The 25,427-nt window shown below is 41.2% G+C and overlaps 1 protein-coding gene across 2 annotated transcripts in view; it reads left to right on the forward strand.

Annotated features, from left to right (window-relative positions):
- Positions 1-3,690: 3,690 nt before the first annotated feature.
- The window catches only part of PITRM1 (pitrilysin metallopeptidase 1), a gene marked incomplete at both ends in the record, with an annotated part of 32,037 nt that continues 10,300 nt past the window's right edge, over positions 3,691-25,427 (forward strand). For both annotated transcript variants that reach the window (XM_080716908.1, XM_080716909.1), the window contains 15 exons: positions 3,691-3,746; positions 6,067-6,169; positions 8,502-8,608; positions 10,413-10,564; positions 11,766-11,884; positions 11,976-12,068; positions 13,048-13,208; positions 14,358-14,484; positions 14,756-14,844; positions 15,814-15,942; positions 16,758-16,871; positions 17,042-17,138; positions 17,885-18,019; positions 18,937-19,075; positions 23,428-23,544. In XM_080716908.1, the coding sequence (XP_080573034.1) occupies positions 3,691-3,746; positions 6,067-6,169; positions 8,502-8,608; positions 10,413-10,564; positions 11,766-11,884; positions 11,976-12,068; positions 13,048-13,208; positions 14,358-14,484; positions 14,756-14,844; positions 15,814-15,942; positions 16,758-16,871; positions 17,042-17,138; positions 17,885-18,019; positions 18,937-19,075; positions 23,428-23,544 (1,738 nt within the window). The remainder of the gene's footprint in view (positions 3,747-6,066; positions 6,170-8,501; positions 8,609-10,412; positions 10,565-11,765; positions 11,885-11,975; positions 12,069-13,047; positions 13,209-14,357; positions 14,485-14,755; positions 14,845-15,813; positions 15,943-16,757; positions 16,872-17,041; positions 17,139-17,884; positions 18,020-18,936; positions 19,076-23,427; positions 23,545-25,427) is intronic.

Genomic DNA, 25,427 nt, shown 5'->3' on the forward strand with positions numbered 1-25,427 from the left:
ATTTTCTTTTATTTTTTATTCTGAGATGGGGTCTCAATAAGTTGAGAAAGACCTCATTAAGTTGCTGAGGCTGGCGACAAACCTGCAATACTTTTCTTGTCTCAGCCTCTTAAGTATTGGGATTAAAGGCATGCAAAGCCATGCATGGCTTATACATTTATTTATTTATTTATTTATTTATTTATTTATTTATTTATTTGCAGTACTGGAGATTATTGAACCTAGGGGCATTATACCTCTGAGCTACTCCTCCAGCCCTATTTTATTCTTTATTTTAAAACACGGTCTCAATAAGTCGTAGAGGTCCTCACGATCTGTTGAGACCGGCCATGAGCCTGCAATCCTCCTGTCTTAGCTTCTCAAGTACTGGGATTATAAGTGTGCTACTTTTTCTTTAATTATAAGTAATCATGGCCTTTTTCCATATATGCATCTGTAAACTTGTAGTTAAAAAAAGTGAAGGGCATTAGCTAAGAAGAAACATCTTAGATTTTCAAAAGTAATTACTTACAAAACCCAAAGTCAAACTAATTTCAGGAAGAAAGCTGACCTCCATCAGAGGCAGATATCAGGGAATATACTTGCAGGCCCCAAAACAAAATAATGAAAATCACCCAAATTAACTTGAATTTCTTAATTGATCATTTTTAACAACAGAAAGTAAAGCTGAAAGCTGAGGCCAATGCTGTCACCAATGTTACAAATACGACCTGTGATAATCTAAATATAAAATTATAGGGTTGAAAGTAGACTTCAAGAAAATCTGTCCTTTTTTAATAGATGAGCCTATTTCCCCATGTTCAAGAGAAATATTGGATGTCTTATTTAAACTTATCGGTAGCAAGGTCAGTGGTTGGCTAATAGATGACACAAAATAAAATATCTGTTGTGAAAAAAAATTGTGGTGACCATCAAAACATGGTTAAGCTTCCTCAGCTCTTCTGGTGAAAAACAGCTGAACAAGCCCTTGAGTACGCCAGAATGTCTTATGTAGCTCTGTGCCCTTGCTACTGGCCACTTTCCTCCTCCTCCTCCTCTTCTTCCTCCTCCTCTTCTTCCTCCTCCTTGCTCCTCCTCTTCCTCCTCCTCCTCCTCCTCTTCTTGCTCCTCCTCTTCCTTCTCCTCCTTTTCCTCTTCTCTTCTCCTTCTCCTCTATCCTTCACCTCCTTCTCATTTACCGTCCTTTTCTTTCTCCTTTATTCTTTTTATTTGGTGGATTGTATATTTTCCCCAAAATATAGATTTTTTAAAAATGTATACATATAATATATAAAAGTCGAAATTATGTAAAACCAATAAAGAAAACACCAGTCAAGTAAGTGGGTGCAGTTATCTTACAGTTATGGAGGCCCTGGTGTTGGCAGAGCTGGTTCCTTCTCAGGCCACGAGGCAGTCTCTGCTCCAGGCCTGTCTCCTAGATTTTGGTGTTTTGTTGGCAACTTTGAAATCCTTTGGCTTAGACTCATCATCTGAATATTTGCCTTTATCTTAGCATTGCGTTTTCCTTGTCTATCCTTGTATAGCTGTCTCTGCCTCCAAATGTTCCCCGTTTCTAAGGATACCAGTCATACTGGCACAGGGCACACCCCTAAAGATCTCACTGTTGCTTGATGATTTCTACAAAAACTTCGTCTCCAAATGTGATCACATTATGAGTCTATGGAGGTCAGGACTCTAACTTAGCTTTTGAGGGAGACACAATTAAGTATCTAACACTCTAATATTCACTCGGTTATCCTTCTAAGTCCCAATTGTAATCTACTTAGTTTAAAAGAAAAAAAAATGCTTGCAAATCTTTCTTTCAGTAAGCAATGATTTTTCATTTCTAACATAGAAAATTGAATAGATTCTGATTTTTCATTTCTATCTACAATCTTTTAAATATTAACTCTAATTTACATTGCATATAAGTCTTAAAATTAGGTCAAATGCTGCTCACGGTAACTATAAATTGTTGTTGCGTGTGAGTATCTAGGTTAGTGTTCATTGAGGCTGGATCCTATGGGAACATACTGGCAAGTGGTAATTACTGGACTTATATAGCATCTATTCTTCAGAGAGACAAAAATACTATAATCCCCCAGTGCCTCGGTTTCCTGCACACCCACAATAGGGTTAATAACACCCAACTGTCTCCCCCAAGATCACAGAGATGTTGTGATGACGCATTGAGCTGTATCATTCAAAGGCTCCCCAAGAGAAAGGTATGTATACAGACTGTGTCTGTATGTGGAGATTCCTAATATCACCTTCCTTTGAGTTCATCATTAAGAAGGAACTTGGTTAACTGCAAATGGCTGCACTGTGGAGAGTTTTGGGTGGATCTTTTGTGGCTTTTCATTATGGTGTTACCCTCTGCAGGACCACCAAAGCCTTCCCATGTTTAAAGTGATAGTAGTCATGTAGTTAGTATTGTGTTTTCATTGGGGGGGGGTAGTGGGCTTGAACCCAAAGGTATCCTACCTCCAAGCTACACCCGCAGCCCTTTTTTATTTTTTGTTTTTGAGACAGGGCCTCATTAGATTGTGGAGAGTCTCGCTACATTGCTAAGGCTTTCCTTGAACCTGCGATCCTACTATCTCAGCCTCCCAAGTACTACGATCACAGGGATTAAAGGCATGCACCATCTCTCCCGGCTGCCTATTTTTTATTTAATTTTTTTATTTAATTTTTTTTAGTTTGGAAGAAGGTAGAGGAAGATTTGCGTATGTCTGCATTAGTTGTCCAAGAAGAGACGTCCAGGAGAGTTATGGGAGGAGGCAAAGGCTCTGAGAAACTGAGGTCAGACTAGTAAGTGTCCTGATGTTGTCCAAGTCCCATCCAAACACTTCCCAGCTCTAGTTAATCCTAAATATCCCTTCAAACCCACAAAGGCAGGGCCCACCCTGCTAGTACACAAGCCTTGTATGTCTTTCTTTGGGTTTTCAAGAAGGGCCTGTGGGTACTTTGCAAGCTTAAAACACACAGGTGTAGCCTTCCTAGATATAAAATAGGAAGGAGGTGAAGAGCCACAGTGGGACACAAGCGCGTGCTGGAGTTTTGACCTGTCCAGGGCGATGCTGGGTCAATTCTGCAAGGGGACCATTCCTAATTCGTGCATCGCCGTGGAGTTGTGGCCCTGAGACTCCAGCCTTAGCATCATGTCATGAAGCCTCCCAGCCCCGGCAGCTAGGACCGGGTAAGGCCCAGCTCTACATCCTTTACTCTCACTCTAGTCCTAGATGAGCGAGGAAGCACGCAGAAAGAAAATACGCTTACAAGCCTCATCAGAGAGGGACCCTTAAGAGGACCACAAGATTCACCTGCCTCACCTCTAGAGCATCCTTACCCTCATCACCTGCACACGCCCTGCCCCTCATCAGCGCCTCGCCCCTCGTTCTCCTGGCCCTGCTTTCTCCGGCTTCCCGATCCAGCCCTCTGCAGCGTCCCAGCCATCAGCACTCCCCATCCCGCACCTCGTCCCGCCCCGCCACCGTCGGTACTCGGGTCCCGCCTTCACGGGGCCCCGTCCTGTGCCCCGCCCTCGGGACTGGTCCAGCAGCAGGAGAACCCGCCCTCTTCCTCGCCAGCCTATCAGAAAGGACGTTCTCATTTATGATGGCCAATGGGACTCGCGGCAGTCGGCTCCGCCCCGTGCGGTGCGTGGGGTTAAGGGCTGAGCCCCCGCTGGCGCCGCACTGGTCACACGACATGTGGCGCTCTGGCGGTCGGCGATCTTTGGGTGTGCTGCGGCGGCTGAGTGGCGGGTGAGACTCGGTGGGGACCCGCAGCGGGACCGAAGAAGTGGGCGGCGGGCACTCTAGGACCTGAAATGGAGTGGCGGTGCGGGAGGCGGCCAGGTCTTGCCCATCCTTGGGCTGGGGTGACAGCTCCCTGATCTATAGACTCTGAGCCCCGAGTCTGGGCTCCTGCACCCAGACACCGCTTCTCTGAGCTCCCACATTTCTCTTCTGGAGTTTGTGCACTGCGAAGCCCCTCCTCGGGGCTCCCAAACAAACACATCCCCCAGCCCAGCCCAAGTACCCCTACCTTCCAGCTCCCCGTCCCAGAAATTTCTGCCCCGGGCGCCAAAATTGGGGTGATGCAGCCTTAAAGTCTCTGGTCTAAAGGAGATCCAGGTCCAAGGAACTAGCTCGACCCATTTTTTTTTACCCCTCCAACCTCGGGTGATCCCAGAGTGGGTGGCCCCGAGCTGAGGGCCGTAAAGGCTTTTTGAAGTGGAGATACATGGTCATTGATGTGTTTTTAAACTCGTGCAATAAAAGTAACTGGCAGTTTATGGTTCCTATTAATGGGCTCGGCTCCCGTTTAATTTTTGTTACGAGGCTAAGAGTTCTGTAGAGACCTGAGGGTTCCTGAGGCTGTACTTAAGTTTAAGTTGTTGTGTTCTTCATAAAATTGTGGCCTCCTGGAATGGAACTTTGTTTATGACTGGATGTATGTAAAAATAAATACGATAGGAAAAGTGTTTAATGTTCTCACTCTTCCACAAGACATTAACTTACAGCTCAGTCTAGCTGACTTTTGAAACTTGGAGCAGTCAGCTTGGGGCCCTTATGGATACTTTTAATTTGGCACCAGGAATTTATTATATATATATATATATATATATATATATATATATATATATATATATATATATATATTTAGTAGGTTACCAGAAAGTATAATGGGGGAAAAGCCTTAATTTTGCTTCTCTCTGGTGCTAAGTAATTTCTTAAAATCCTTCTCTATCTCTTAATCTAGAATTTACTGAATAAGGAAATGTTGGTTGATTTTTTTTTTTAGCATATCTCCCTAATCCCACCAGTGACTGAATCAGTATGTGGGAGAACCTGTATAACCTTTAAAAATGTTTCTAAGATACAATCTTAATGTAGAAAAGCTCATAAAACATGTAGCATGGCTTGAGAGAATAAAGATTAGAAATTAAATGGTAGCTGGGCGTGGTGACACATGCTTGTAATCCAGTACTTGGGAGGCTGAGACAGGAGGATTGCTTTGTAGACAGCCTCAGCTATGTAATGAGGCCCTCCACAACTTAGACTTTGTTTCAAAATAAAGAATAAAAAATAGAGTTGGGGTTGTAGCTTGGAGGTAAAATGCCTCTGGGTTCCATCCCGAGTACCACACACACATACACAGAAAATTAAATGGTGCCACCATTGCAAGTCTTCAGATTGCCCTGATAATAACCTCTTTTAAGTCATTCTCCCGACAGAGAATTATTTTCTTTGTATTTTTGCCATCTGCATGCATTTCTGTGATAGTGTTATCTGTTTGCATAATGCCTACATAGCATAATACTGTATTTTATAAAATTTTTATATTTTTGTTGTTGCTAAATATTACGTGACCCATATCTTCAATGCCAGTGCAGTCCATTCATTTTTATTGCTAAGTTTGTTTTGTTGAACAACTAGCCATTCTGTGTGGATGGACAGCTGGAGCTGTGTTGGTTGAGTTTGAAACTATCAGGATTGGCGCCCTGCCTCATCGTGCGTGTATGCTGATGCACTAGTGCAGGTTCTCAAGGATATATACACAGAGGTGAAGGACTCGCTCCTCTTCAACTCTGCTAAGTACAGCAGCTCCGGAAGCTCTTCCCAAATCATTTCAATTTGCATTCCAGTAGCAGCGTATGAGAGTCCTTAGTGATTTTAGGCTTTTTAATTTTCACCAATTTCCTAACTATGTAATGGGATTTTATTGTGGTTTAAGTGTATTACTTTACTGTGAAGGCCTATGAAGAATCTGTGGTTATGAGAATTAATAATTTGTACATAATTTCATAATAGTTATTTGTGAACATGTAGAAATAAGTTTGTGACACTTATCAGTTGACATTATGAAGGTTTTTCTGGGTCGAGATAAAGGATTTCAGTGGAAAGAAATTTACTGGAAATTTGTTTTCTGGAATGTCTGAGGTTTTGGAATGTTCAAGATTTGATTGTTTTTTTAAATCGGTTAATTATCCTTACCACGTGGCAATATTATATCGTGTTGCTCAATTATGTCAGCGAAATGGTTTTCCTAAAATCCTCTCACTTTGAATTTTCAACGCAGCAGTGCCCACCATGATGTACAGAGGTGGAGGAGTGACCAAGCTTGTGAGAGAGCGCTGCAGTACAAAGTGGGCGACAAGATCCACGGGTTCACAGTAAACCAGGTATGGAGTGTCTTGGTTTTATAAGTCAAGGTGAGTAACACATGCAGGCCTCCAGAGCTCAGGCTGTCGTTCTTATTCTTGGGTCCCTGGGCCCTGGCCTGGTTCTGGACTCTCAGCAGTTGTTCAGCTGAACAGAGTTTATGAATAAAGTGATCCCCAGTCCCTTGTTTCCCTCGGAGCCCAGTATCTTCTTAGACTTGCCGTCTTTGTAATCAAGTACATTCTTTTTTATTATTATTTTGTGGGTCTAGGGATGGAACCCAGGGGCATTTGACCTCCGAGCTACACCCCCTGCCCTATTTTTTATTCTTTATTTTGAAACAGGGTCTCACTGAGTAGCAGAGAGCCTCACTAAATAAACGAGGCTGGCCAAGAACCGCGATCCTCCGGTCTCAGCCTCCCAAATGCTGGGATTACAAGTGTGCGCCACCACGCCCGGCTACATACATGTTTTTTTTTACAGTCGCATCTGATAGTTCACTTGGAATGTGATCACTAAAGACTCAGCAGCCTGCGTCTTTTCAGTCAGCTTTTATCATCACATAATTGTCTCTAACCATACGTCGAAAGAGACCCGAATAGAGAAGAGATTATATCCTGATGTCTGCTTGTCATGTGTTAAAGTAGATTTTGTCAATTGTTGGAATTTTTTTTTGCCTTTGTTTTCTTGTTTAAACCTTTCGCATTACTGTTTTGTTTTATTAACTGTAAAATTGAAAAGCTTGTGCTTCATATAATTTGGGTTTTGGTTTTATGCTATGCTTGATACAACAATAAATATAAGGACAAATAGCCTATAATCTAGAAGGCCCCTGTACAGTGATAATACCAAACACAGCATATAGCATCATGAGTATCACACAGAATATATAATTTAATGTAATATGTAATACCAGGCATCACACAGAAGTGCCACAGGCAAGGGCCAGAGGGGAGAGTACTGCAGCTGGCGGTAGGAGAGAGAGGAGCTCAAAAGAAGGTGGCATTTGAGAAAGAAAGGCATCTCCAGGCAGGACAGGAGCAAGGCCAGTGCCATAGGAATCCTAGGAAAGATCCAGCAGTGATGAATCATGAAAACTGGTCAGAGCATTAAGTCTAGAAATTTGTATTAGTAGCACAGATTACTGTTTATGAGAACCTTAATTCAGAACAGTGGGTTTCTTTATTTTTCAAGTTAAAAAATTTATGATCAATCGTGGTTCTTGTTTGAGAAATAGTTGCCCTGAAAGGTGTTATTAGACAAGCTCTCACCATGTCTATTGATTTTAATTGATCATCTGATACAAGTATACTTGGAAGCATCAGTAGTAGTTTGTCAGCTGTAAATTGTGCTGTTATTAGCAGACCGCTTTGTGTCCTTTGGACGGCAGGGCTCCAGATCTGGCTCAAAAAACTGAAGTTCTAATCACAGCTCTGCCCGTAACTTCCTTTGTAAGAATGGACCGGTTAGTTTCATGGTCCCTGAAAAAAGGTGATGTTGACTGGGGTGGTTCTCACAGCGATATGATGTATGATTGAAGGAAAGAGGGGTCCACTGGCATGGTTGGAAGACAGGATGCTTTCTCCAGCTGGCCAGAGTAAGAGTGATTGCCCCTTCTTTTCATTGCTCCCCTCCCTGGGTAGTGAGGGCCATTTTGATTGAAGGCATTTATACCCTCTTGGCCCTTCTCGGTTTTCTAAACACTGTGGCTTTGCCCATGATGATCCTCCCACGAGGGACCAGCAGCTGGTACCCGCCCCAGTGTACCACTGAGAACCACAGTCAACTAGGCAAAGCAAGGTTCATCCTTAGGAGAAGCCTTCCACTCTTGCACACTAAGGTAGCATGCCTGCATTTACCTTCGCTGGAGGGTGGTTCTGAGCGTTAAATCAGATGGCAAGAGCCAGGGACACAGCAGACATGCAGAGGATGAGCTGTTGGTATTTAGATTTGACACGGTCTAGTGGGAAAGGGGACAGGCATCAAGTGAACCCTGCTCTGTGATCCGGGCAGCTTATTTTATCATTGTGTGTCTTTATTTTTACTATTTGTAAACAGGAATGAGACTGTTTCCTCATAAGGTTATATGCGACATGCTTAGGAAATGCCTACCGAATAGTAGGCACTCAAAAAAAAAAAAAAAAGAAAAAGGTATATAATCCTTTTTTTTTAGGTTTTAATATCTTCATTTGCATGGTCAGGGATTTGGGAAATGGGGTCTGTCACTTCTAGCTCTGAAGTGCTGGTTTCCCGGTGCCATCTAAGTCAAGGCAGGGAAGCCGGCTGTGTCCGCGTGGTGAAGGTCATCGTTACACACATGTTTTACGGCTCACCTTTCTCTTCTTGCTTCAGGTCACTTCTGTTCCTGAGCTGTTTCTGACTGCAGTGAAGCTCAGCCATGACAACACGGGAGCCAGATATTTACACCTGGCCAGGGAAGACGCCAACAATCTATTCAGGTGTGTGTGTGTGAAGATATTCTTGAATGTTTCTCTTTAAAACATCTACCATTCCCTAATATGTGAGAGTTAGGGAGAAATGGGTCATAGGAGGAACTCTTGGAAGAGGATCAGTAACTTTTAACTCTGTTTACATTGTCTTTGAATATACAATATTTTTTTTATTTTTTAGGGAGTTTATTTACTCTTTTGTTGCCTGTGCCATTGAAATCATATCCAAGAAATCACTTCCAATTTCAATGTTGTGAGGTTTTATGACCCAGATTTTCTTCTAAAAGCTTATAGTATTAAGATTTATATTTAGGTCTTTTATCTATTTTGAGTTAATATTTGTATATGTGTTAGGTAAGGGTCCAATTTTATTCTTTTTCATTTATTATTATTTTTCAACAATATTTAGTTAAAAGACTAGTATTTCCTCCACCAAAAGTTCATGGAAACCTTGTCAAAAATAACTTGACAATGTATGGAAGAATTTATCTCTAGGCTTTTAATTAGCTCCAATGGTTTATATATCTGCCTTTATAACAGTACTACACTGTTTCAATTATTGTAGCTTTATATGGTTTGAAATCAGAAAATATACATCTTCTAGCTTTGTTCTTCTTTGAGACTGTTTTGGGTATCTAGAGTCCATATTCCATATCAGGATAGATTTTTTTCTGAAAAATAAATAAATGTATGATAGTTTCACCTAAAAAAAAAAAAAGAAAAAAATATTCTCTGGTAAGAAAGAAAGCAAAAAGAAATATTGAAATGTTATCTTTAAGTCATCAAAAGTTTGGTACCAGACAAATGAAACTGTTATGTGAGATTATCAATGTTAATATTGTATAAATTGCTATAATACTAGATGTCAACCAGTAAGCCAAGCGTGGGAAGGAGGGATGGGGAGGGAATGGGGTGGGGATCGGGTAGGGGCTAACTGGGCGAGATGTGCATGTATGTCCACAAAAGTATTTTCTTTATACCACTATGATGTATGAATACATTGCACCAATAAAAAATAAATTAAAAAAAATAAAAAAATAAAGAGAAAAAAAAATAAAACATCTACCAAACGATAAGTAATTAAAAGCAGCATCACATTAATATTCTTATTGCCAAAACATTTTGAAAATATGAGAAAAAAATTCATGACTTTATATTCTCACCTAAATACATTGTTAATTATTTTTTTTGGAGTATGGCTGATTTTATACACTATCATCACAAAGCATGTTAAAATATTGTGATGTTAGAATCATTCCTCTGTGTGTGTGTGTGTGTGTGTGTGTGTGTGTGTGTGTGTATGTGTGTGTATGTGTGTGTGCTTCTGGAGGTTGAACCCAGGGACATCGTAGCTCCACACCCATCCTTATTTCATTGTTTATTTTGAAACAAGATCTCACTAGGTTGTAGAAGGCGATCCTCCTATCTCAGCCTCCCAAGTTCTAGTATTATAAGTGTGGGCCACCATACTCAGCTAGAATGATTATTTTTAAAAGTCTGGAGGCAAGAGCCGGGCGTGCGGGTGCATGCTTGTTATCCCAGATCTTGGAAGGCTGAGACAGGAGGATTGCACTGGTTCAAAGCCAGCCTCAGCTACTTAATGAGGCTCTCAACAACTTAGACCCTGTATTCAAAAAAGTATTTAAAAAATAGGTCTAGGAGTATAGCCAGGGGGTAGAAAAGGCCCTGGGGTCCACCTCAGTACCACCAAAAATAATAATACTAATGATAAAAGTCTGGAGGTAACCACATATCTAGAAAATCTGTTGGACAGTATTAAGACTGACCTTTCCTGTTTCTGTCTTTGTCTTAGTGTACAGTTCCGCACCACACCGATGGATAGCACTGGTGTGCCTCATGTTCTAGAGCATACAGTCCTGTGTGGCTCCGAGAAGTATCCATGTAGAGATCCTTTCTTCAAAATGTTAAACAGGTCGCTCTCCACTTTTATGAATGCCTTCACAGGTGAGACGGATTTCCTGATCTGAAATCGCCTTTAGGTTTGCCAGACAGAAATGCTCGAATTCAGTTAGTTTTTAGGAATAAAGAGGGTTGTTGGCAGTTATTAAATGCATTAAAGCCTAATGTGGTACACATTGAAATGTGTACACATTGAATTGTGTACACATTGAATTGTGTACAATTTGTGGTACACATTGAAATGTGGTACACTGTGAAATCCCAGTACTTGGGACAGGAGGATTATAGGTTCAAAGCCTCAGAATCGAGGAGAGACTTTGTTCCCAAATAAAAAATAAAATGTGGTACATGTCTGTAATCCCAGTACTTGGGGGGGCTGAGACAGGAGGATCGCAGATTCAAGGACAGCCTCAGAAAGGAGTGAGTCTCATCAATCTAGCAAGACCCTGTTTCCAAATAAGAAATGAAATTGGGCTGGTGGTGTATCTCAAAGATAAGAGGCCTCTGAGTTCAATCCCCAGTAGAACAAAATAAATAAAAAAATAAAAAATAAAAATAAAATCAGTCTGAGAGTATTACTTGGAAGTAGAATGCCCCTGGGTTCAATCCCGAGCATCTCACACACACACACACACACACACACACACACACACACACACACACATATTAAAATAAATTTCCAATCATTAGTCCAGTGGAAAGATGATAGAAATTGAATCCTTTATCATGGTCAGATTATAATAAGTCAAGCAGAAAAAAGTATGTCATTTGTTTTTTGGAAAATGTTCAACATAGTTTTCTTTGGGGAATGTTGCTATAGTATTAGACATCTGCAGTATTATAATTAGTGTCAGTGTTGCTTGAATTTACTTTTAGTAACCCTGGATGCTGAACAGGCCGAAGGCATCCACAGAGCATTCTGGGAAGGAGAGTAGAGTAACTCAGTGCTTGAACAGAATGAGGTTGTCTTTGTAGCCATGTGAGACCCTTGCGAAATGAACTTGAATTATACAGAAATCAGTTATACACTGAAGTCAGTGCCGTGCCCACCCCGGGAAGGCCTTGGGCCGGGCAAGTGTGCAGGTGACGAGTTGAGTTAGAATGAACCTGGAGCCAGAGCCTGGGCTGCCGCCTCCTGTTTCTCTGATAGTTCAGATTTGGTGCCAGGGTGAAGCGAGGTTTGAAAGTAAATCATCTTTGTGGGAACCATTTGTATCTTAAAATCTTACTTTTCATCTGTACCCAGCTAGTGATTATACTCTGTATCCGTTTTCCACGCAAAATCCCAAGGATTTTCAGAATCTGCTCTCAGTGTATTTGGATGCAACCTTTTTCCCTTGCTTGCGGGAACTGGATTTCTGGTATGTAATGACTGGTATTAATTGACTGCATTACGGTATTAGAGTCGCTGTCATCTTTTATTCACTTATTTGTTTACTTACGGTTATTTAGGCAGGAAGGATGGCGGCTAGAACACGAGAACCCTAGCGATCCCCAGACGCCCTTGATCTTTAAAGGAGTCGTCTTTAACGAGATGAAGGGAGCATTTGTAAGTGTCTTTCCTTTTTTTCTATCATGTTAAAGTGCGTGAAATTCTGAAATTTAGATATGTCTGAAAGGTGGTTTACATTTAGTTATTTAATATTGTCATCTTATGTAGTGGTTTCTTTTATTACTGAAGTCACCATAGATAGGCCAGCCTTCTTCAGGTGTCAGTTTGACTGAGAAGACCTGCCTTGGCCTATCCTCGTGGGGTGACTTGTGTGCTCCAGGCTGCTCCCCGATTCCTTTGGCCGCCTTCACCTGGCAAGCTCTTACTTGTGTCATTCTGTTTGGTATCATGTCTTCTAAGAACTTGAAACTTATGTCCCTATGTTAGTGGATCAGAGGAATCCCAGTGCACCCATCCTAACTTTACCTTGTCCTGGTCCCTGACTTTAGTCCTGCACTTGTTTACCCAGAGTATGAAAAGTGAATTTCTTTTCTCTTCTGAGAGAGCCAGTTGATGCGTCCTGTGTACAGATTGAGTAAATTGGAAGCTTATCACAGTACTGTGTGTGTGCACGTCTCTGTCATCCCTGTCGCTCCAGTAAAACTAAACTCCAGTAAAACTACAGTGCTCCAGTAAAACTAAAGAAAAGTAAAAAATAAATGAAGATTATATTAAATAGTACCTGCACAGGTGTCATTGGTTGCTATTAGAACAGTTTTATCTGTAAGCTATGTTAGATATACGGTCCAGAATGCAGTTAACTTGCTGTATTTTAATGGGTAGTACAGTGTGTTAGCCACGTGCCTTAATAATTGAGTCTGAGAGATGCATCGGTGAGAAGTTCCGTTGTTGGGTGGACATCTTATGGTATACTTTCACAGACCTACACGGCACCGCCTACCACACAACTTGGCCACATTGTAATCCTATGAGGCCCCGGTCGTCCGTGGGACCCATCATCATCAGTAACGTGGTTATGAGGCACATGCGGATGTATTTTACATACATTTAAAAATTCTTATTCGTCCATTTCAAGACAGATAACGAGAGGATATTCTCGCAGCATCTTCAGAACAAACTTCTTCCTGACCACACGTACTCGGTGATCTCCGGAGGTGACCCCTTGTGCATCCCAGAGCTCACGTGGGAACAGCTGAAGCAGTTTCATGCCACTCACTATCACCCAAGCAACGCGAGGTAACGTTTTGTTTGAAAGGCTTAGTGGGGGGTTAAGACTTGATTTCTTTACCGTCTTGTACTAAACGACATGGCTCCTCTTACATTTAGTAGTCTTGTTTGTTTAGTCTTGTTTGCTTTTTGTCTTGTTTTCTTTTATTTTTAATAAAATTCCTTGCTCGAGTTTGCCTATTTAACTGTCTTGGGCATTCGTTTTATTTCACTGTTTAATAAACTTTGTGCCGTAGTCTCCCATCATGCTGCAGTTCAGAGTGAAAGGGACGCACATGCACACAGCACTTGGACTTCATTTTCAGCATCTACAGTGATGGCTCAGTTGGCTCAGCGAGGTGGTTACAGACACTCATGGCATTTTGTTACTCAGTGTGCCCTGACACTTCTCAGGGGACAGCGGAGCCCAGGCCAGGCTTCCTCTAGACTTTTTGGCTTCCCGTGTTGACCTGTTGACTGATGCTTTGTGCTATTGATTGTCAGTCTCTGGATTTTCAAAAACTCAAACTTGTATCCAAAGACGTGGTGGAATCAGGTGAAGCCGTTTATAATTGGGTCTTTTGTAGGTCCTGTCCTGTCACCTCTGCATGCCATCAGGCACTACGGGCCAAAAACTAAAAAGGGCTAGAGCACTGGGGGTGTAGCTCAGAGACACCTATTTTGAGTCAATCCCCAGTAAGACATATGTACAGACACATGCACACAAACAGCGTTAGCTTAAAAACCTGTATAATCTGAAATTCATATCCTAAGTGGAATTCTATGAAATCTTTATTTTTAAATGTCTTAGATGGATTATTGTACTGCTCTAGCTAGGGTTATAAAATAAGGATCTAAAATAATTATTTCTAAACCCTTTCGAGTTCTAGAAAAATATAGTAGATTTAAAATAAGACCTGTGCTGAATTTGCATTTAAATTCTTCTGTACAATATGCAGTTTGTTTGAACCATTTATCCTCATAAATGGGCAAAAGCTTCTTTTGATGTTTTTAGTAAAACTAAGTGACAACAAAGTATTTTTCTATGCTAGGTCCATTGCATTATGAAGACTGGTTTGCTACACATTGTAGAATCTCCATTTTATGCAGAAATGTCATGACTGCTGATTCCTAATCACTTACACTAAAATAGATTAATGTGTTGCCTTCAAATTTCAGGTTCTTCACTTACGGTAATTTTCAGCTGGAACAGCATCTGAAACAAATTCACGAAGAAGCACTGAGCAGATTTCAGAAAATTGAACCAAGTACCTCGGTGCCAGCCCAGAAGCCCTGGGATAAGCCTGTAAGTGTCCAGCCAGCTTTTACCAGTGTTTGCATCCTGCCCATTAAAACATTGCAACGAGGATGAACTGTATACTAATAGTGGAATCCTAAAACGTTGTCACCTGTGCAATATACATAAGAGCTTTTCAAGACTAAAGAATGGGAATTTGTTTAAAAAGAACGCTAGCTAGTAAACAGCATGTCTTGAACCATTTTTTTGTGTGTGAATAACCAAGTGGCTGTTTACAGCCATTCACTGTTGGCTTACTTAAAGCGTTGTTATTTTGTAGAGAGAATTTCAAATAACGTGTGGCCCAGACTCCTTTGCTACAGACGCCACTAAACAAACAACGGTCAGCGTTAGCTTCCTCTTGCCAGAGTAAGTATGCCTTGTTAACGTTCCTACTGGCCTGGAGACAGAGGAAAATATTCAGGTTAGATGGTTGGGAAGAGACATCAACAGTCAAATATGAATGAACGTAGTTGAGATTTTGAAGTCAAGTAGGTTTTAAGAATGAAAACAAAGTGTCAAATTTTTTAATAACAAATGATTATGAGGAAGAGGATGACTTTTGGATCTATCCAAGAGAAAAATGTTTTACCTCTTTATGTTTTAAAGCTCTGTATTGGCCGGGCGTGGTGGCGCACGCTTGAAATCCCCGCGCTGGGGAGGCAGAGGCAGGAGGATCGCACTGGTTCAAAGCCAGCCGTGCTGGCTTAAGAGACCCTGTTTCCAAATAAAAATATAAAATAGGTCTGGGAGTGTAGCCCAGAGGTAGAAGAGCTTCCAGGAACCCTAGTCCCACCAAAAAAAAAAAAAAAAGCTTTGTACCTCCACAGAAAAGACTGCCTTAGAATAGCTATTTTTAACATTTTGGGGATCTGAGTATGAGAAAAGTACTGTGAATACTTCACAAAAGCACACCACAATAAAGCTGGTAATTGTAAAGACTTGGTGGAGACCAGGTTTGAACACAGCCCTTGAAGGTAAATCAGGAAGGAAGTTGTGGGCTACGTAGTGTAGACTCACCCCCATCCCACCTCTTGTTTCTTGTACCTGTACCTGAAATGCTAAGGTGGAGGTACCTGGCACGCTGCGTGTCATGTGCATCCCATATCCGCTCAGATTATACTGCCTGGAGTAAGAAAAAGAAAAACCCAGTATGGAAAAAAATTTCTCTTTTGTCTACATAATTATTAATAGAAATGTGATATGCGAGAATTTCTCATAGAACCCCAGCTTGTTTGGAGATAAAAGTGCTAAATTTGTAGTGAGTTTAAGTAACTTAACAGTATTTATAACGGCTAACGATTTTCCCTTTTGCACCCCCCCCCCCTTTCTGTTAAGCATCACTGACACGTTTGAAGCCTTCACATTAAATCTCCTATCTTCACTCTTGATTTCGGGGCCCAATTCCCCCTTTTACAAAGCCTTGATTGAATCTGGACTTGGCACAGACTTTTCTCCCGATGTTGGGTAAGTGTTATTATTAGATCAGAAATCAGTGGCTAGGCAGTTCTGTCCTGCCACACCCTAGGACACCTGACAATGTTTGACACATTTTTGATGGTTATACCTGGAAAGGATGCTGTGGGCATTTAGTGGGGAGAGGCCGGAGTTGTTACTCGGTGCCCCACAGTTGTTCACACCAAGACACCCCCAACATGGAGCTCTGGATTTGTTTATGGTTCCAGGGACCTTTTATCAAACAAAAATAGCTTTTCCAAGTAGTGGTATGGTATTCATAGAAATAACTTGTTTTAAAAGTCATATTATTCTTTGAAATCTTACAGATTTCCTACAACTTAGCAGTGTTCTCTATTTCTAGAGAACTATTTTGCCATAGCTTAAAAAGTATGCACTAAAGCCGGGCACTGTGGTGTACACCTGTAATACTAATACCTGGGAGGCTGAGACAGGAGGATTGTAGGTTTCTGCCAGTTTCAGCAACTTAGCAAGAGCCCCCTTAGTGAGATCTTGTTTCAAAGTAAAAATAGGGTTGAGGGTGTAGCTCACCAGGTAGATTGCCCCTGGATTGAATCTCCAGTATCAAAAATAAAAAAGGAAAGAGAAGAAAGAAAATGTATTGAGATTAGAAATATTTAAAAAATAGTTGTTGTTGTTTTTTACTGCTTCTATCTGGGAATTATATATCTGAGAACACTGCTTTAATGAGCTCTTTAATAAGAACGGAGTTACAAGTTCTTAGTTCTGATCTTTAAGTCAAGTGTAGTACATGGGGAAGATGGACGAGCTTGGGTCTGAATGCATTCTCTTCTTTTGTATTCCAGATACAATGGTTACACAAGGGAGGCCTACTTCAGTGTTGGACTCCAGGGAATTGCCGAAAAAGACATTCAGACCGTCAGAGACATTGTGGACAGAACAATTGAGGAAGTGATTGAGTAAGTGTGGCCCTTCTGTGGCTCATTTCATGAATGCTCTTGCAGGAGGGACTGAGCCTTTGTGACTCTTTGGCCTTCTCTGTACAATAAAATATGTATTAGTTCATGCTACTCTTTATTTATGGAACTTAGTTCTTTTCGACATTTCAGATATCCATTGTGTTTTTTAGGAATGGATTTGAAGACAATCGAATTGAAGCTTTACTTCACAAAATCGAAATTCAAATGAAGCATCAGTCTACCAGCTTTGGACTTGCCCTGACATCAGTAAGTAATTTCTCAAACACCTAGGTTTTGTATTGTTTTTTTCTTCTTTTTCAACCTTTATAATTAGTAGTTCTTAACAACACTGAAGATATAGATTCATATTGATAGTGCTTTTCATCTGAGCCTTGGAAGTAACAGTATTTTAGATCAACTCTAAATTTACTCTTAGTTTTATATTTTTTCTTTTTGCTAGCTTAATTGGCTTTTTAGATCTTATGTTTTCATGTAAAATAGGCTTACAAAGAATGTTAGGTGGGTATAACAATCTGTTGGTAATTATATTTCCTAAAAATAATTTAAACCAGTACTTTTTATCTTATTAGAACAAAATAAGATTAAGATGAGTTTTTTCTCCAACCAAATAAGGACTTAATTTTTGTTACAATCATCCATAGTATAGGTAAATATAGAAAGTAGGATTTTGTGTGTGGGTACTATTGGTGGAACCCAGAGGCTTTTTTACCTCCAGGCTATACTCCCAGACCTATGTTTATATTTTATTTGGAAACAGGGTCTCACCATAAGTTGATGAGAGCCTCACTAGTAGCTAAGGCTGGCTTCGAACCTGTGTGATCCTCCTGTCTCAGCCTCCCAAGCGCTGGGATTACAAGTGTGCGCCACCACTCCTGGCTAGAAAGTAGGATCTTAATAGACTATTATGCCTTTGTTTACCAGCTGGTATAGTATTGGGAGTAATAGTGATTGTGGGGTTATTTGTATTAAGAATTTTAAATCTTTTTTTCTAGTACATAGCTTCCTGCTGGAATCATGACGGGGACCCTGTGGAACTTTTGCAGATGGGAAGTCAGTTAGCTAAATTTAGGCAGTGTCTTAAGGAAAATCCTAAATTTTTGCAAGAAAAAGTGAAACAATATTTTAAGGTAAGAAATTTGAAAATGTATGCCATTAATTTTTTTTGGACATAGAACATGAATTGATAATCTGACCTGCAATTTCTCCTTGATGCATGGTTTTGTTATGCTCTGAATTCTTTTCTTTGTAATATTACAAGTGAGCGTTTTGTGGACGCTTTTAAATTGTTAAATAAGGGAAGCACATTCAATGAACTAAAACTGTTTGGTTTTTTTTTTTTTTGCGGGTCTGGGGATGGAACCCAGGGGCATTTGACCTCTGAGCTACACCCCCTGCCCTATTTTTTATTCTTTATTTTGAAACGGTGTCTCACTGAGTTGCAAAGGGTCTCACTAAGTAGTAGCTGAGGCTGTCCGAAAACCACAATCCTCCGGTCTCAGCCTCCCGAATGCTGGGATTACAAGCGTGCGCCACCACGCCCGGCTTTAAAACTCATTTTTATATCAGATTAACATCTCTTTTGTCCAAATAATTTGCAAAGTGTTGAGCCAACATTTTTGTTCCAGCCTTTAAGAAGTTAATAGTATAATCACTAGGAAAAATGAAGGAAGAATTGTATTATCTTTAATTTAGACTAAAATTTATGATATTAGAAATTAGTTTCTTTTTACCCCCACGATATAAAGAAAATGTTGAATATTGATATAACATTGATGTGATGACTATAATATATTCCTAACAATAATAACAGCATATATGAATTATGTATTTACTACATAGGAGGTATAGTTTTAACAGTTGTAACATTTTTCATATATCTTATATACTTTGATCTGCCAAAGCCCCAGTTCTGATCATTATTTTAGATGTCAGTAAATTGAATATGGTACCAATGAAACGCCATTAGACACTGGTGATTCGGTATGTTAAGGTTTAACAAAAACCACGTTTTGACTCTTTGCTTTTGTTGCTATGGTTATTGCAGGATAATCAGCATAAACTGACTCTATCAATGAAACCAGACGACAAGTATTATGAGAAACAGACACAGATAGAAACAGAAAAACTACAGCAAAAAGTCAATTCTCTTACCGTAAAAGACAAGCAACAGATCTACGAGAAAGGTTAGAATTTCATTTGCTTGCTTGGTTATTTCCTACCCTTTGCCCAGACCTGGTCAACTTTTTAGTGAGCTAATAAAGCAAGTACGATGTATTGGGTACCCACAATGTTCAGATTTGCACTGGGTTCAGCGATGTGAATAGATTCAATCCTTTTCTTGGAAAACTCATACTGTGGTTCACCTGGAAAGGCAGGAGTAATTGCAAAGTAACTTTTTATGGGATTTACTCATTGTACAAATCGCATAAAATCTTTGTTTACTACGTGCTGTAATATTCCACCACGCTTTCTCATGTCGCAAAACATAACCAACTGCCAAATGAAGAGTGTGGAATAAGTCTAAGCTCTGCTTTCAGAGAGGCGCGTGTCAGTGAGGCACAGGACAGAGCCAGCTGGGCCTCACCACCAGGGGGTGTGGAGGTGAGGCGTGGTCCAGAGAAGGTGAGGTTGCATGGCCAACTTTTAGCTAATTGTTCAGAAGGAAACAGCAAGGACACAGTGACATTTATTTAGTCACACCATTGTCCACCCAGAGCCCTCAGGACTGATTGGCATGGTGTGAGGGGAGCCTTGCTCCTCCACATCCTTGTGACAAGTCACCTGGACTAATGTCCTGGGACCTGAACAATGGCGTCTTGAAAGCTCACTGTCGCCATAAAAAGCCTACAGACATGGACTGGAAATTTTCCCCGATCCACACCTAGTAAATAGACCTGTTTCATATAAGCTTGTGTAAAAATGCCTTGTGTTCTTGCTGGAGGTACGTTGTACGTGAATGTAACTTTACGTAGTGTGCATTGTTGGGATTGCCGATTGTATGCTTGTTTTAAACCAGTGAGTAAATTTTAATGCGTCACGACCACAAAAAGAGTAGGTGAGGCCGGGGCGAGACTGAGAAAGGAGAGGCCATCTTCAAAACAGACTGAGGAGGGCCTTGGATAGCACACTGGTGAGTGCATATGTACTTTATTATGCTGAAAATTAGGCAGTCAGGGAACAATATAATGGTGGTATTATTCAGGGTAATTTTGAGAAAACAGAGTGATATTGGTGTATACTGTCAGAAGGCAATTAGTAACCTAAGCAAGTGGTGAAAGTCCAATCTAGGGCAGTGTGGCGGGAAGAAAGAGGAAATCAGATCTCAAAGACCTTGTAGAGGCTGGTGGGTTTGGCTGAGATTAGAAAAGGAATATGGTAACAGAGAATGGAGGAATTCAGATTAATTTTTAATCAAAGGTAGTCTTGCCTCTGGGAGAAGATACTGTAAAATGTATTAGTGAAGGTTATTTGCAACATGTATTCAAAATATATTAAAAATGAACAATTCAATATTGAGAAAATGCAACTGAGTTAGAAAGGAGCAAAGGATGTTGGTAGACGTATCATCCAAGAAGGTACGCTAATGGCAAATAAGCACCGCGGTCCTTATTTATATCGGGAGTCAACTCATTCTTAAGGAAATTCAGCATTGCTTATTAGAAATTCACAGGTAAAATCTACAGTCTTCGGCCTTTACACACCTGCTGAAATAGCTGAGAAAAAGTGCAAATCCCACCTGTCATCAATCATGAGAAGCAAATAGAACTCTTGAGTTGGCGATGGAAAAGCAACATGGCCCAGCCACTTAGGAGAGAGTTTTATAATCTTAACAGTGCTTAGTAAAGCCCAGCTCTTTTCCTATTGGGAATATACCAAAGCGAAATGAAAACAAATGTTCATACAAAATTTTAAGCAACCCAAATTTCTGTCGACATAATTTATCCTTATAAAAATACTACTCAGCCCTAAAAGGAAACAGAATAATGGGTAAGTTCAGCATGGATGAGTCTCATAAGCATTCCGCTAAGTGGAATTCTAAGACACAGACGAACACATCCTGGAGTTCATTTCTGTGAAACCCTAGCAATGCCAAACAAAGCGGCAGGGACAGGGAGCCGGACTTTCTGCATTTGCCGGATCTCATTGGAGATCTCATTGGAGATCATGATGCCTTTTAAATCTGTGAACTTCATTGCTTATCAATCATATGTTAGCAGAGCCTATTAAAGTATTATAACACACGGACATGTATACCTCCAGAAGATTAAAAGAGACTACTCAGGCTGGGATTAGAGGAGAAATTACTGGGCTCAGAAGATAGAAGCGACTCTAGGTGGAAAATGAGTAATTCCATTTTGATTATTTGTGTGATGTTACATAATATAATCTAGTAAAGAATTAATGCTGGCTGGTAACCTGGTCTTTATATCTGAATGTTTATTAGATGCACAGCTACTCTTTAATCCTTTTCTTGGCGCATTCTAGTCTTTTGGACTCATGTCATAGCATAGATCTTAGAGATAGGGACATACGTGCACGCAGCACTTGGCGCCTTCGCCGGCTCCCCACGGTCGCCTTCACCTCATACATGATATTGAGGTCGGCACTGGTATTCTCACATATATACATAAAGTCGATGGAAATGTTGCTTTCATTAATTGTCCCTCTTCTCCACCCCAGCCCTTGACCGCCTCCCTCGCTCCGCTGGGGTTTCTCCGCCTTCACCTAAACTCTCCTGTGGCCCGACTACTCCCTGGCTTCCACATATGAGTGAAAACATGTGACCTTTACTTTTGGGGACTAGCTAATTTCACCTAATGTTCTCTAGGTCCGTCCATTTTCCTGCAAATGACAGAATTTGCTTCTCCTGTATTGCTGAGTAAAATCCCATTGTAGATACACAGCTATTTCAGACTCTGTTTTGTGAGTTAATTGCCAGCTCCTAGTCTTAAATTTTTAATGAAAGCCATTTGTAAGTCCACGAGATAATTTCATCCATAAGCAACAAAATATAACTTCCCTATATTGATGACACATTCATGGACCAGTCTTTGAGGTACGTCTTACTTAAGGAAAATTTAGTACATTGCAGTATCTAGTATGCTAATGCATGGTGCCCACGTTGCAGAAGTGTGTGTTCACAGATTCACTGCATCGTTCTGTTCAAGCAGGACACAGTACTAGTACATTTAATGGTTATTTAAGGTCAGAAAGTCAGCATGGACTTCAGTTTTAGGAATCTCTGTGGATTCCAAAGTTTGCACCCGTGGAAAAAAGGTGAATGAGAAATTGACTTAAAAACTTTGTGCATATGTATTAAGTGCCGTGAAGGGATGGAGTCCTTACCATCAGGGAGCTTTGGATTCGGTAAAAGAAAAAGAGAAAATGTGTTTGCTGTTGACTATGAGTACATTCAAAGAAGGGGTAATTGACTGTCATAGTAACTGCAAAATTTTCTAGAGAAGGTGGGCCTTTGAACAGGGTGAGTAAAGAAGTAAGAGGGTTGTCTTGTCACAGATAGTTAGAAAACCGAGTGGCGCAAGCTTAGGAAACTCAGCTTGCTCAGGTACGAGAAGGACTTAAGTTTCTACTAGGCTTGAGCTCCTAAGGAACCCAGGGTCCTGATGCCCCAGGGAGCAGAGATTGCTGCTGCTGATTGGCCCATGGAGCAGGGAGGGGAGGGCGGATTCAGCCTTTATTTGGGGCTTAGTTGTATCTATGGGTAGCAGTGTATAGCTTCAGATGCACACAAGGCCAGTAAACACCATGCCTGTGTGGACAGTTAGGTAGTAGTGTGTTCTTGCAGAAGACAGGGGAGCTGCTGTTCTTCCTTGTAAGGTCAGCTCAGCAGGAATGTTCTTTACTGTGATTGTGAGTTAATGACACAGCCATCCCGTATGAATCATGTACTTGAACTAACTTATTTTACGCAAGCAATCATTAAGGTTGTCCGGAAAAATGACCTTTGAGCCTCTTAGATTCTCTCTTCTCGTAGACCATACAGTTCTGTGGAGTAGTTCTCTGAGGGAGAGAACTCCCTTTGATCAGATGCTGGGTCATCTGGCCCAGGGAATGTATTTGTCAGTATGACTCGCATTTGTGAAGCTTATGTGCTTATACAGATGTTTTGTTGAAATAAATAAAAATTAAACAATGGAATACAAAAGTCATTACATTTCTTCTTCAGTCCAGCGAGAAATGTTTTGAAAACTGTAAAAACAAGTGCAGTCTATCCAGTGTAAAATTTTGAGGAGCAGAGGAGAAACTAATTAAGCAAAACACCATTTTCCGAATTCTGTATTCTCTGCGAGGGGTGGGAGTTAAAACAAGGGCCCCTTTCTGAACAGATCATTCATGCCCCTGAACCCAGCCTGCCTGGCAGCTGCAGACCCCTTCCTCGCCATAGGTGTTCAGGCACTCCCAGCGCTTGGCCTGGGGTGGTTGAGTTTAAATGTAAGATAATGGCAAACAGGGGGTGAATCGTAGACCCTTTTAATTATGATCCTGAGTGTTGATTTGTCTTTTTTCTTTTTAGGTTTAGAGTTACGGAGTCAGCAAAGTAAACCTCAGGATGCCTCCTGTCTCCCAGCATTAAAGGTCTCGGACATTGAGCCCACCGTACCGGTCACTGAGCTGGAGGTGGCCTGTGCAGGTCACTGTCTACACTCACTGTCTCGGGTGCATGTGTTGCTTGCTTAAGTTAGGCATCGGTCTCCACGGGAGGGGGAAGGCATGCTGCGGGTGGTCTCTTTATAGCCTTGTTCTTCATGTGTCCTACAGACTATTTCTAACCTTCAGTGATAAGATTTCTTTAATCAGTAAGAATTTCTGTGTTTTCACATGAGTAGATTTGAAATGGCTTTGTAATTTTCAGTGTTTTTTTTTTTTTTTCTTCAGTACTGGGGATTAAACCCAGGGGGCATTCTACCTCCGAGCTTCACATCCAGCTTTATTTTTATTCCTTAATTTTGAAACAGGGTCTCGCTAAGTTGCGGAGGCCGTCACTAAGGAGTTGAGGCTGGCCATGAATCTGCAATCCTCCTGTCTCCGCCTCCCAAGTACTGGGATTTCAGGAGTGCGCCATCATACCTGGCTTTGTACCTTGCTCTTTTTAGAATCAGATGAGGACTCTGGTTGTGCTGTGTCTATATTAAATATGCTTTTTAAAGGCTATGCGGGCATCCTCCTGAGGCCTTGTACCCAACTCACTTAGCCACCAGGATTGGAGAGAAGTGGTAGAGGGATAGGAAATGCCTCTGGAAGTTTAGGTATTGACAAGGAAGGGACAGAAAGGGAGTCTCCTCCTGGGGTGTTGTTCTGAAGTCTTTCCTGAGTTCACAGCCGCTTAGGCTTAGTTACACTTTGGCTTCTCTTGGTGGCATAAGACACACGCACCTGCAGTAACTTTAGGCCCAGTGTACCTTGCCAGTACACGGTCCCCACAGAGCCCGCATGGCACTCTGTGCCGTTCTTTGGGCTCTGCGCCTCCACGTCTCTGGACACCAGGTAGTGTGGATTTTGTTTTGTATAACCCAACCCAGCCCAGTGCCCTACATCAAAATTGAGGCCCAAACCTATAAAGATGAATTACCTTTGCTAATTCTTTTAATAAATACTTTATGATACTCACTAGTAAGTAAAAACTATTGGCGATTAGAAGATCAATGGGACATTAGCCCCATGTTCAAGAACAAAGGAATTCACTCGCACACACTTGCACAAGCATACACACACTCATGTGTGCATACACATGTACATACAGTACATACATATAAATCAAATGTGGTACACATAAACACTGATTAAAAAAAAATAAAAGGCAGACTAGAGATGGTTCACAGAAAACAGACATGCACAAGCAGAATTCTAAAATCCCATCCCTGATGTTAAAAGTTAAAGCATAACACTCTTGTCAGATCAACAAAATCCAGCCGCGCCCACTGCCACGCACAATGTCAACATCTTCCCAGGGTAAGTTACTGCAGGTGCGTGTGTCCCTGGGAAGATGTTGACAAGTGTGTGCGAGCACTGGGCTGGGTTGGGTTATACAAAACAAAATCCACACTACTTGGGCTCCAGAGACGTGGAGGCGCAGAGCCCAAAGAACGGCACAGAGCGCCATGCGGGCTCTGTGGGGACCGTGTACTGGCAAGGTGCACTGCGCCTAAAGTGCCAGCAGGACTCGTAGGGGAAGATGGGCTGCATTTAGAATGGGGGAAGCCTGGGGTCAGCTTCTCTAATTAAAAGGAGAGTGTATCTGGGCGTGGCGGTACATGCTTGTAATCCCTGCCCTTGGGAGGCGGAGACAGGAGGATCACGCTGGTTCGAAGCAGCCGTGCTGGCTTAAGAGACCGGTTCCAAATAAAAATATAAAATAGGTCTAGGAGTGTAGCCCAGAGGTAGAAGGGCTTCCAGGAACCACAGTAACACCAATAAATAAATATATAAATAAAAATTAAAATTAAAATTAAAAATAAATAAAAGGAGAGTATCAGGTAGGTGGGGCTGGGCCAGGTGGGGTGCTGGCACAGTTAT

The sequence above is a fragment of the Muscardinus avellanarius genome, assembly GCF_963383645.1.
Source record: "Muscardinus avellanarius genome assembly, chromosome: 20".
Classification (NCBI taxonomy): domain Eukaryota; kingdom Metazoa; phylum Chordata; class Mammalia; order Rodentia; family Gliridae; genus Muscardinus; species Muscardinus avellanarius.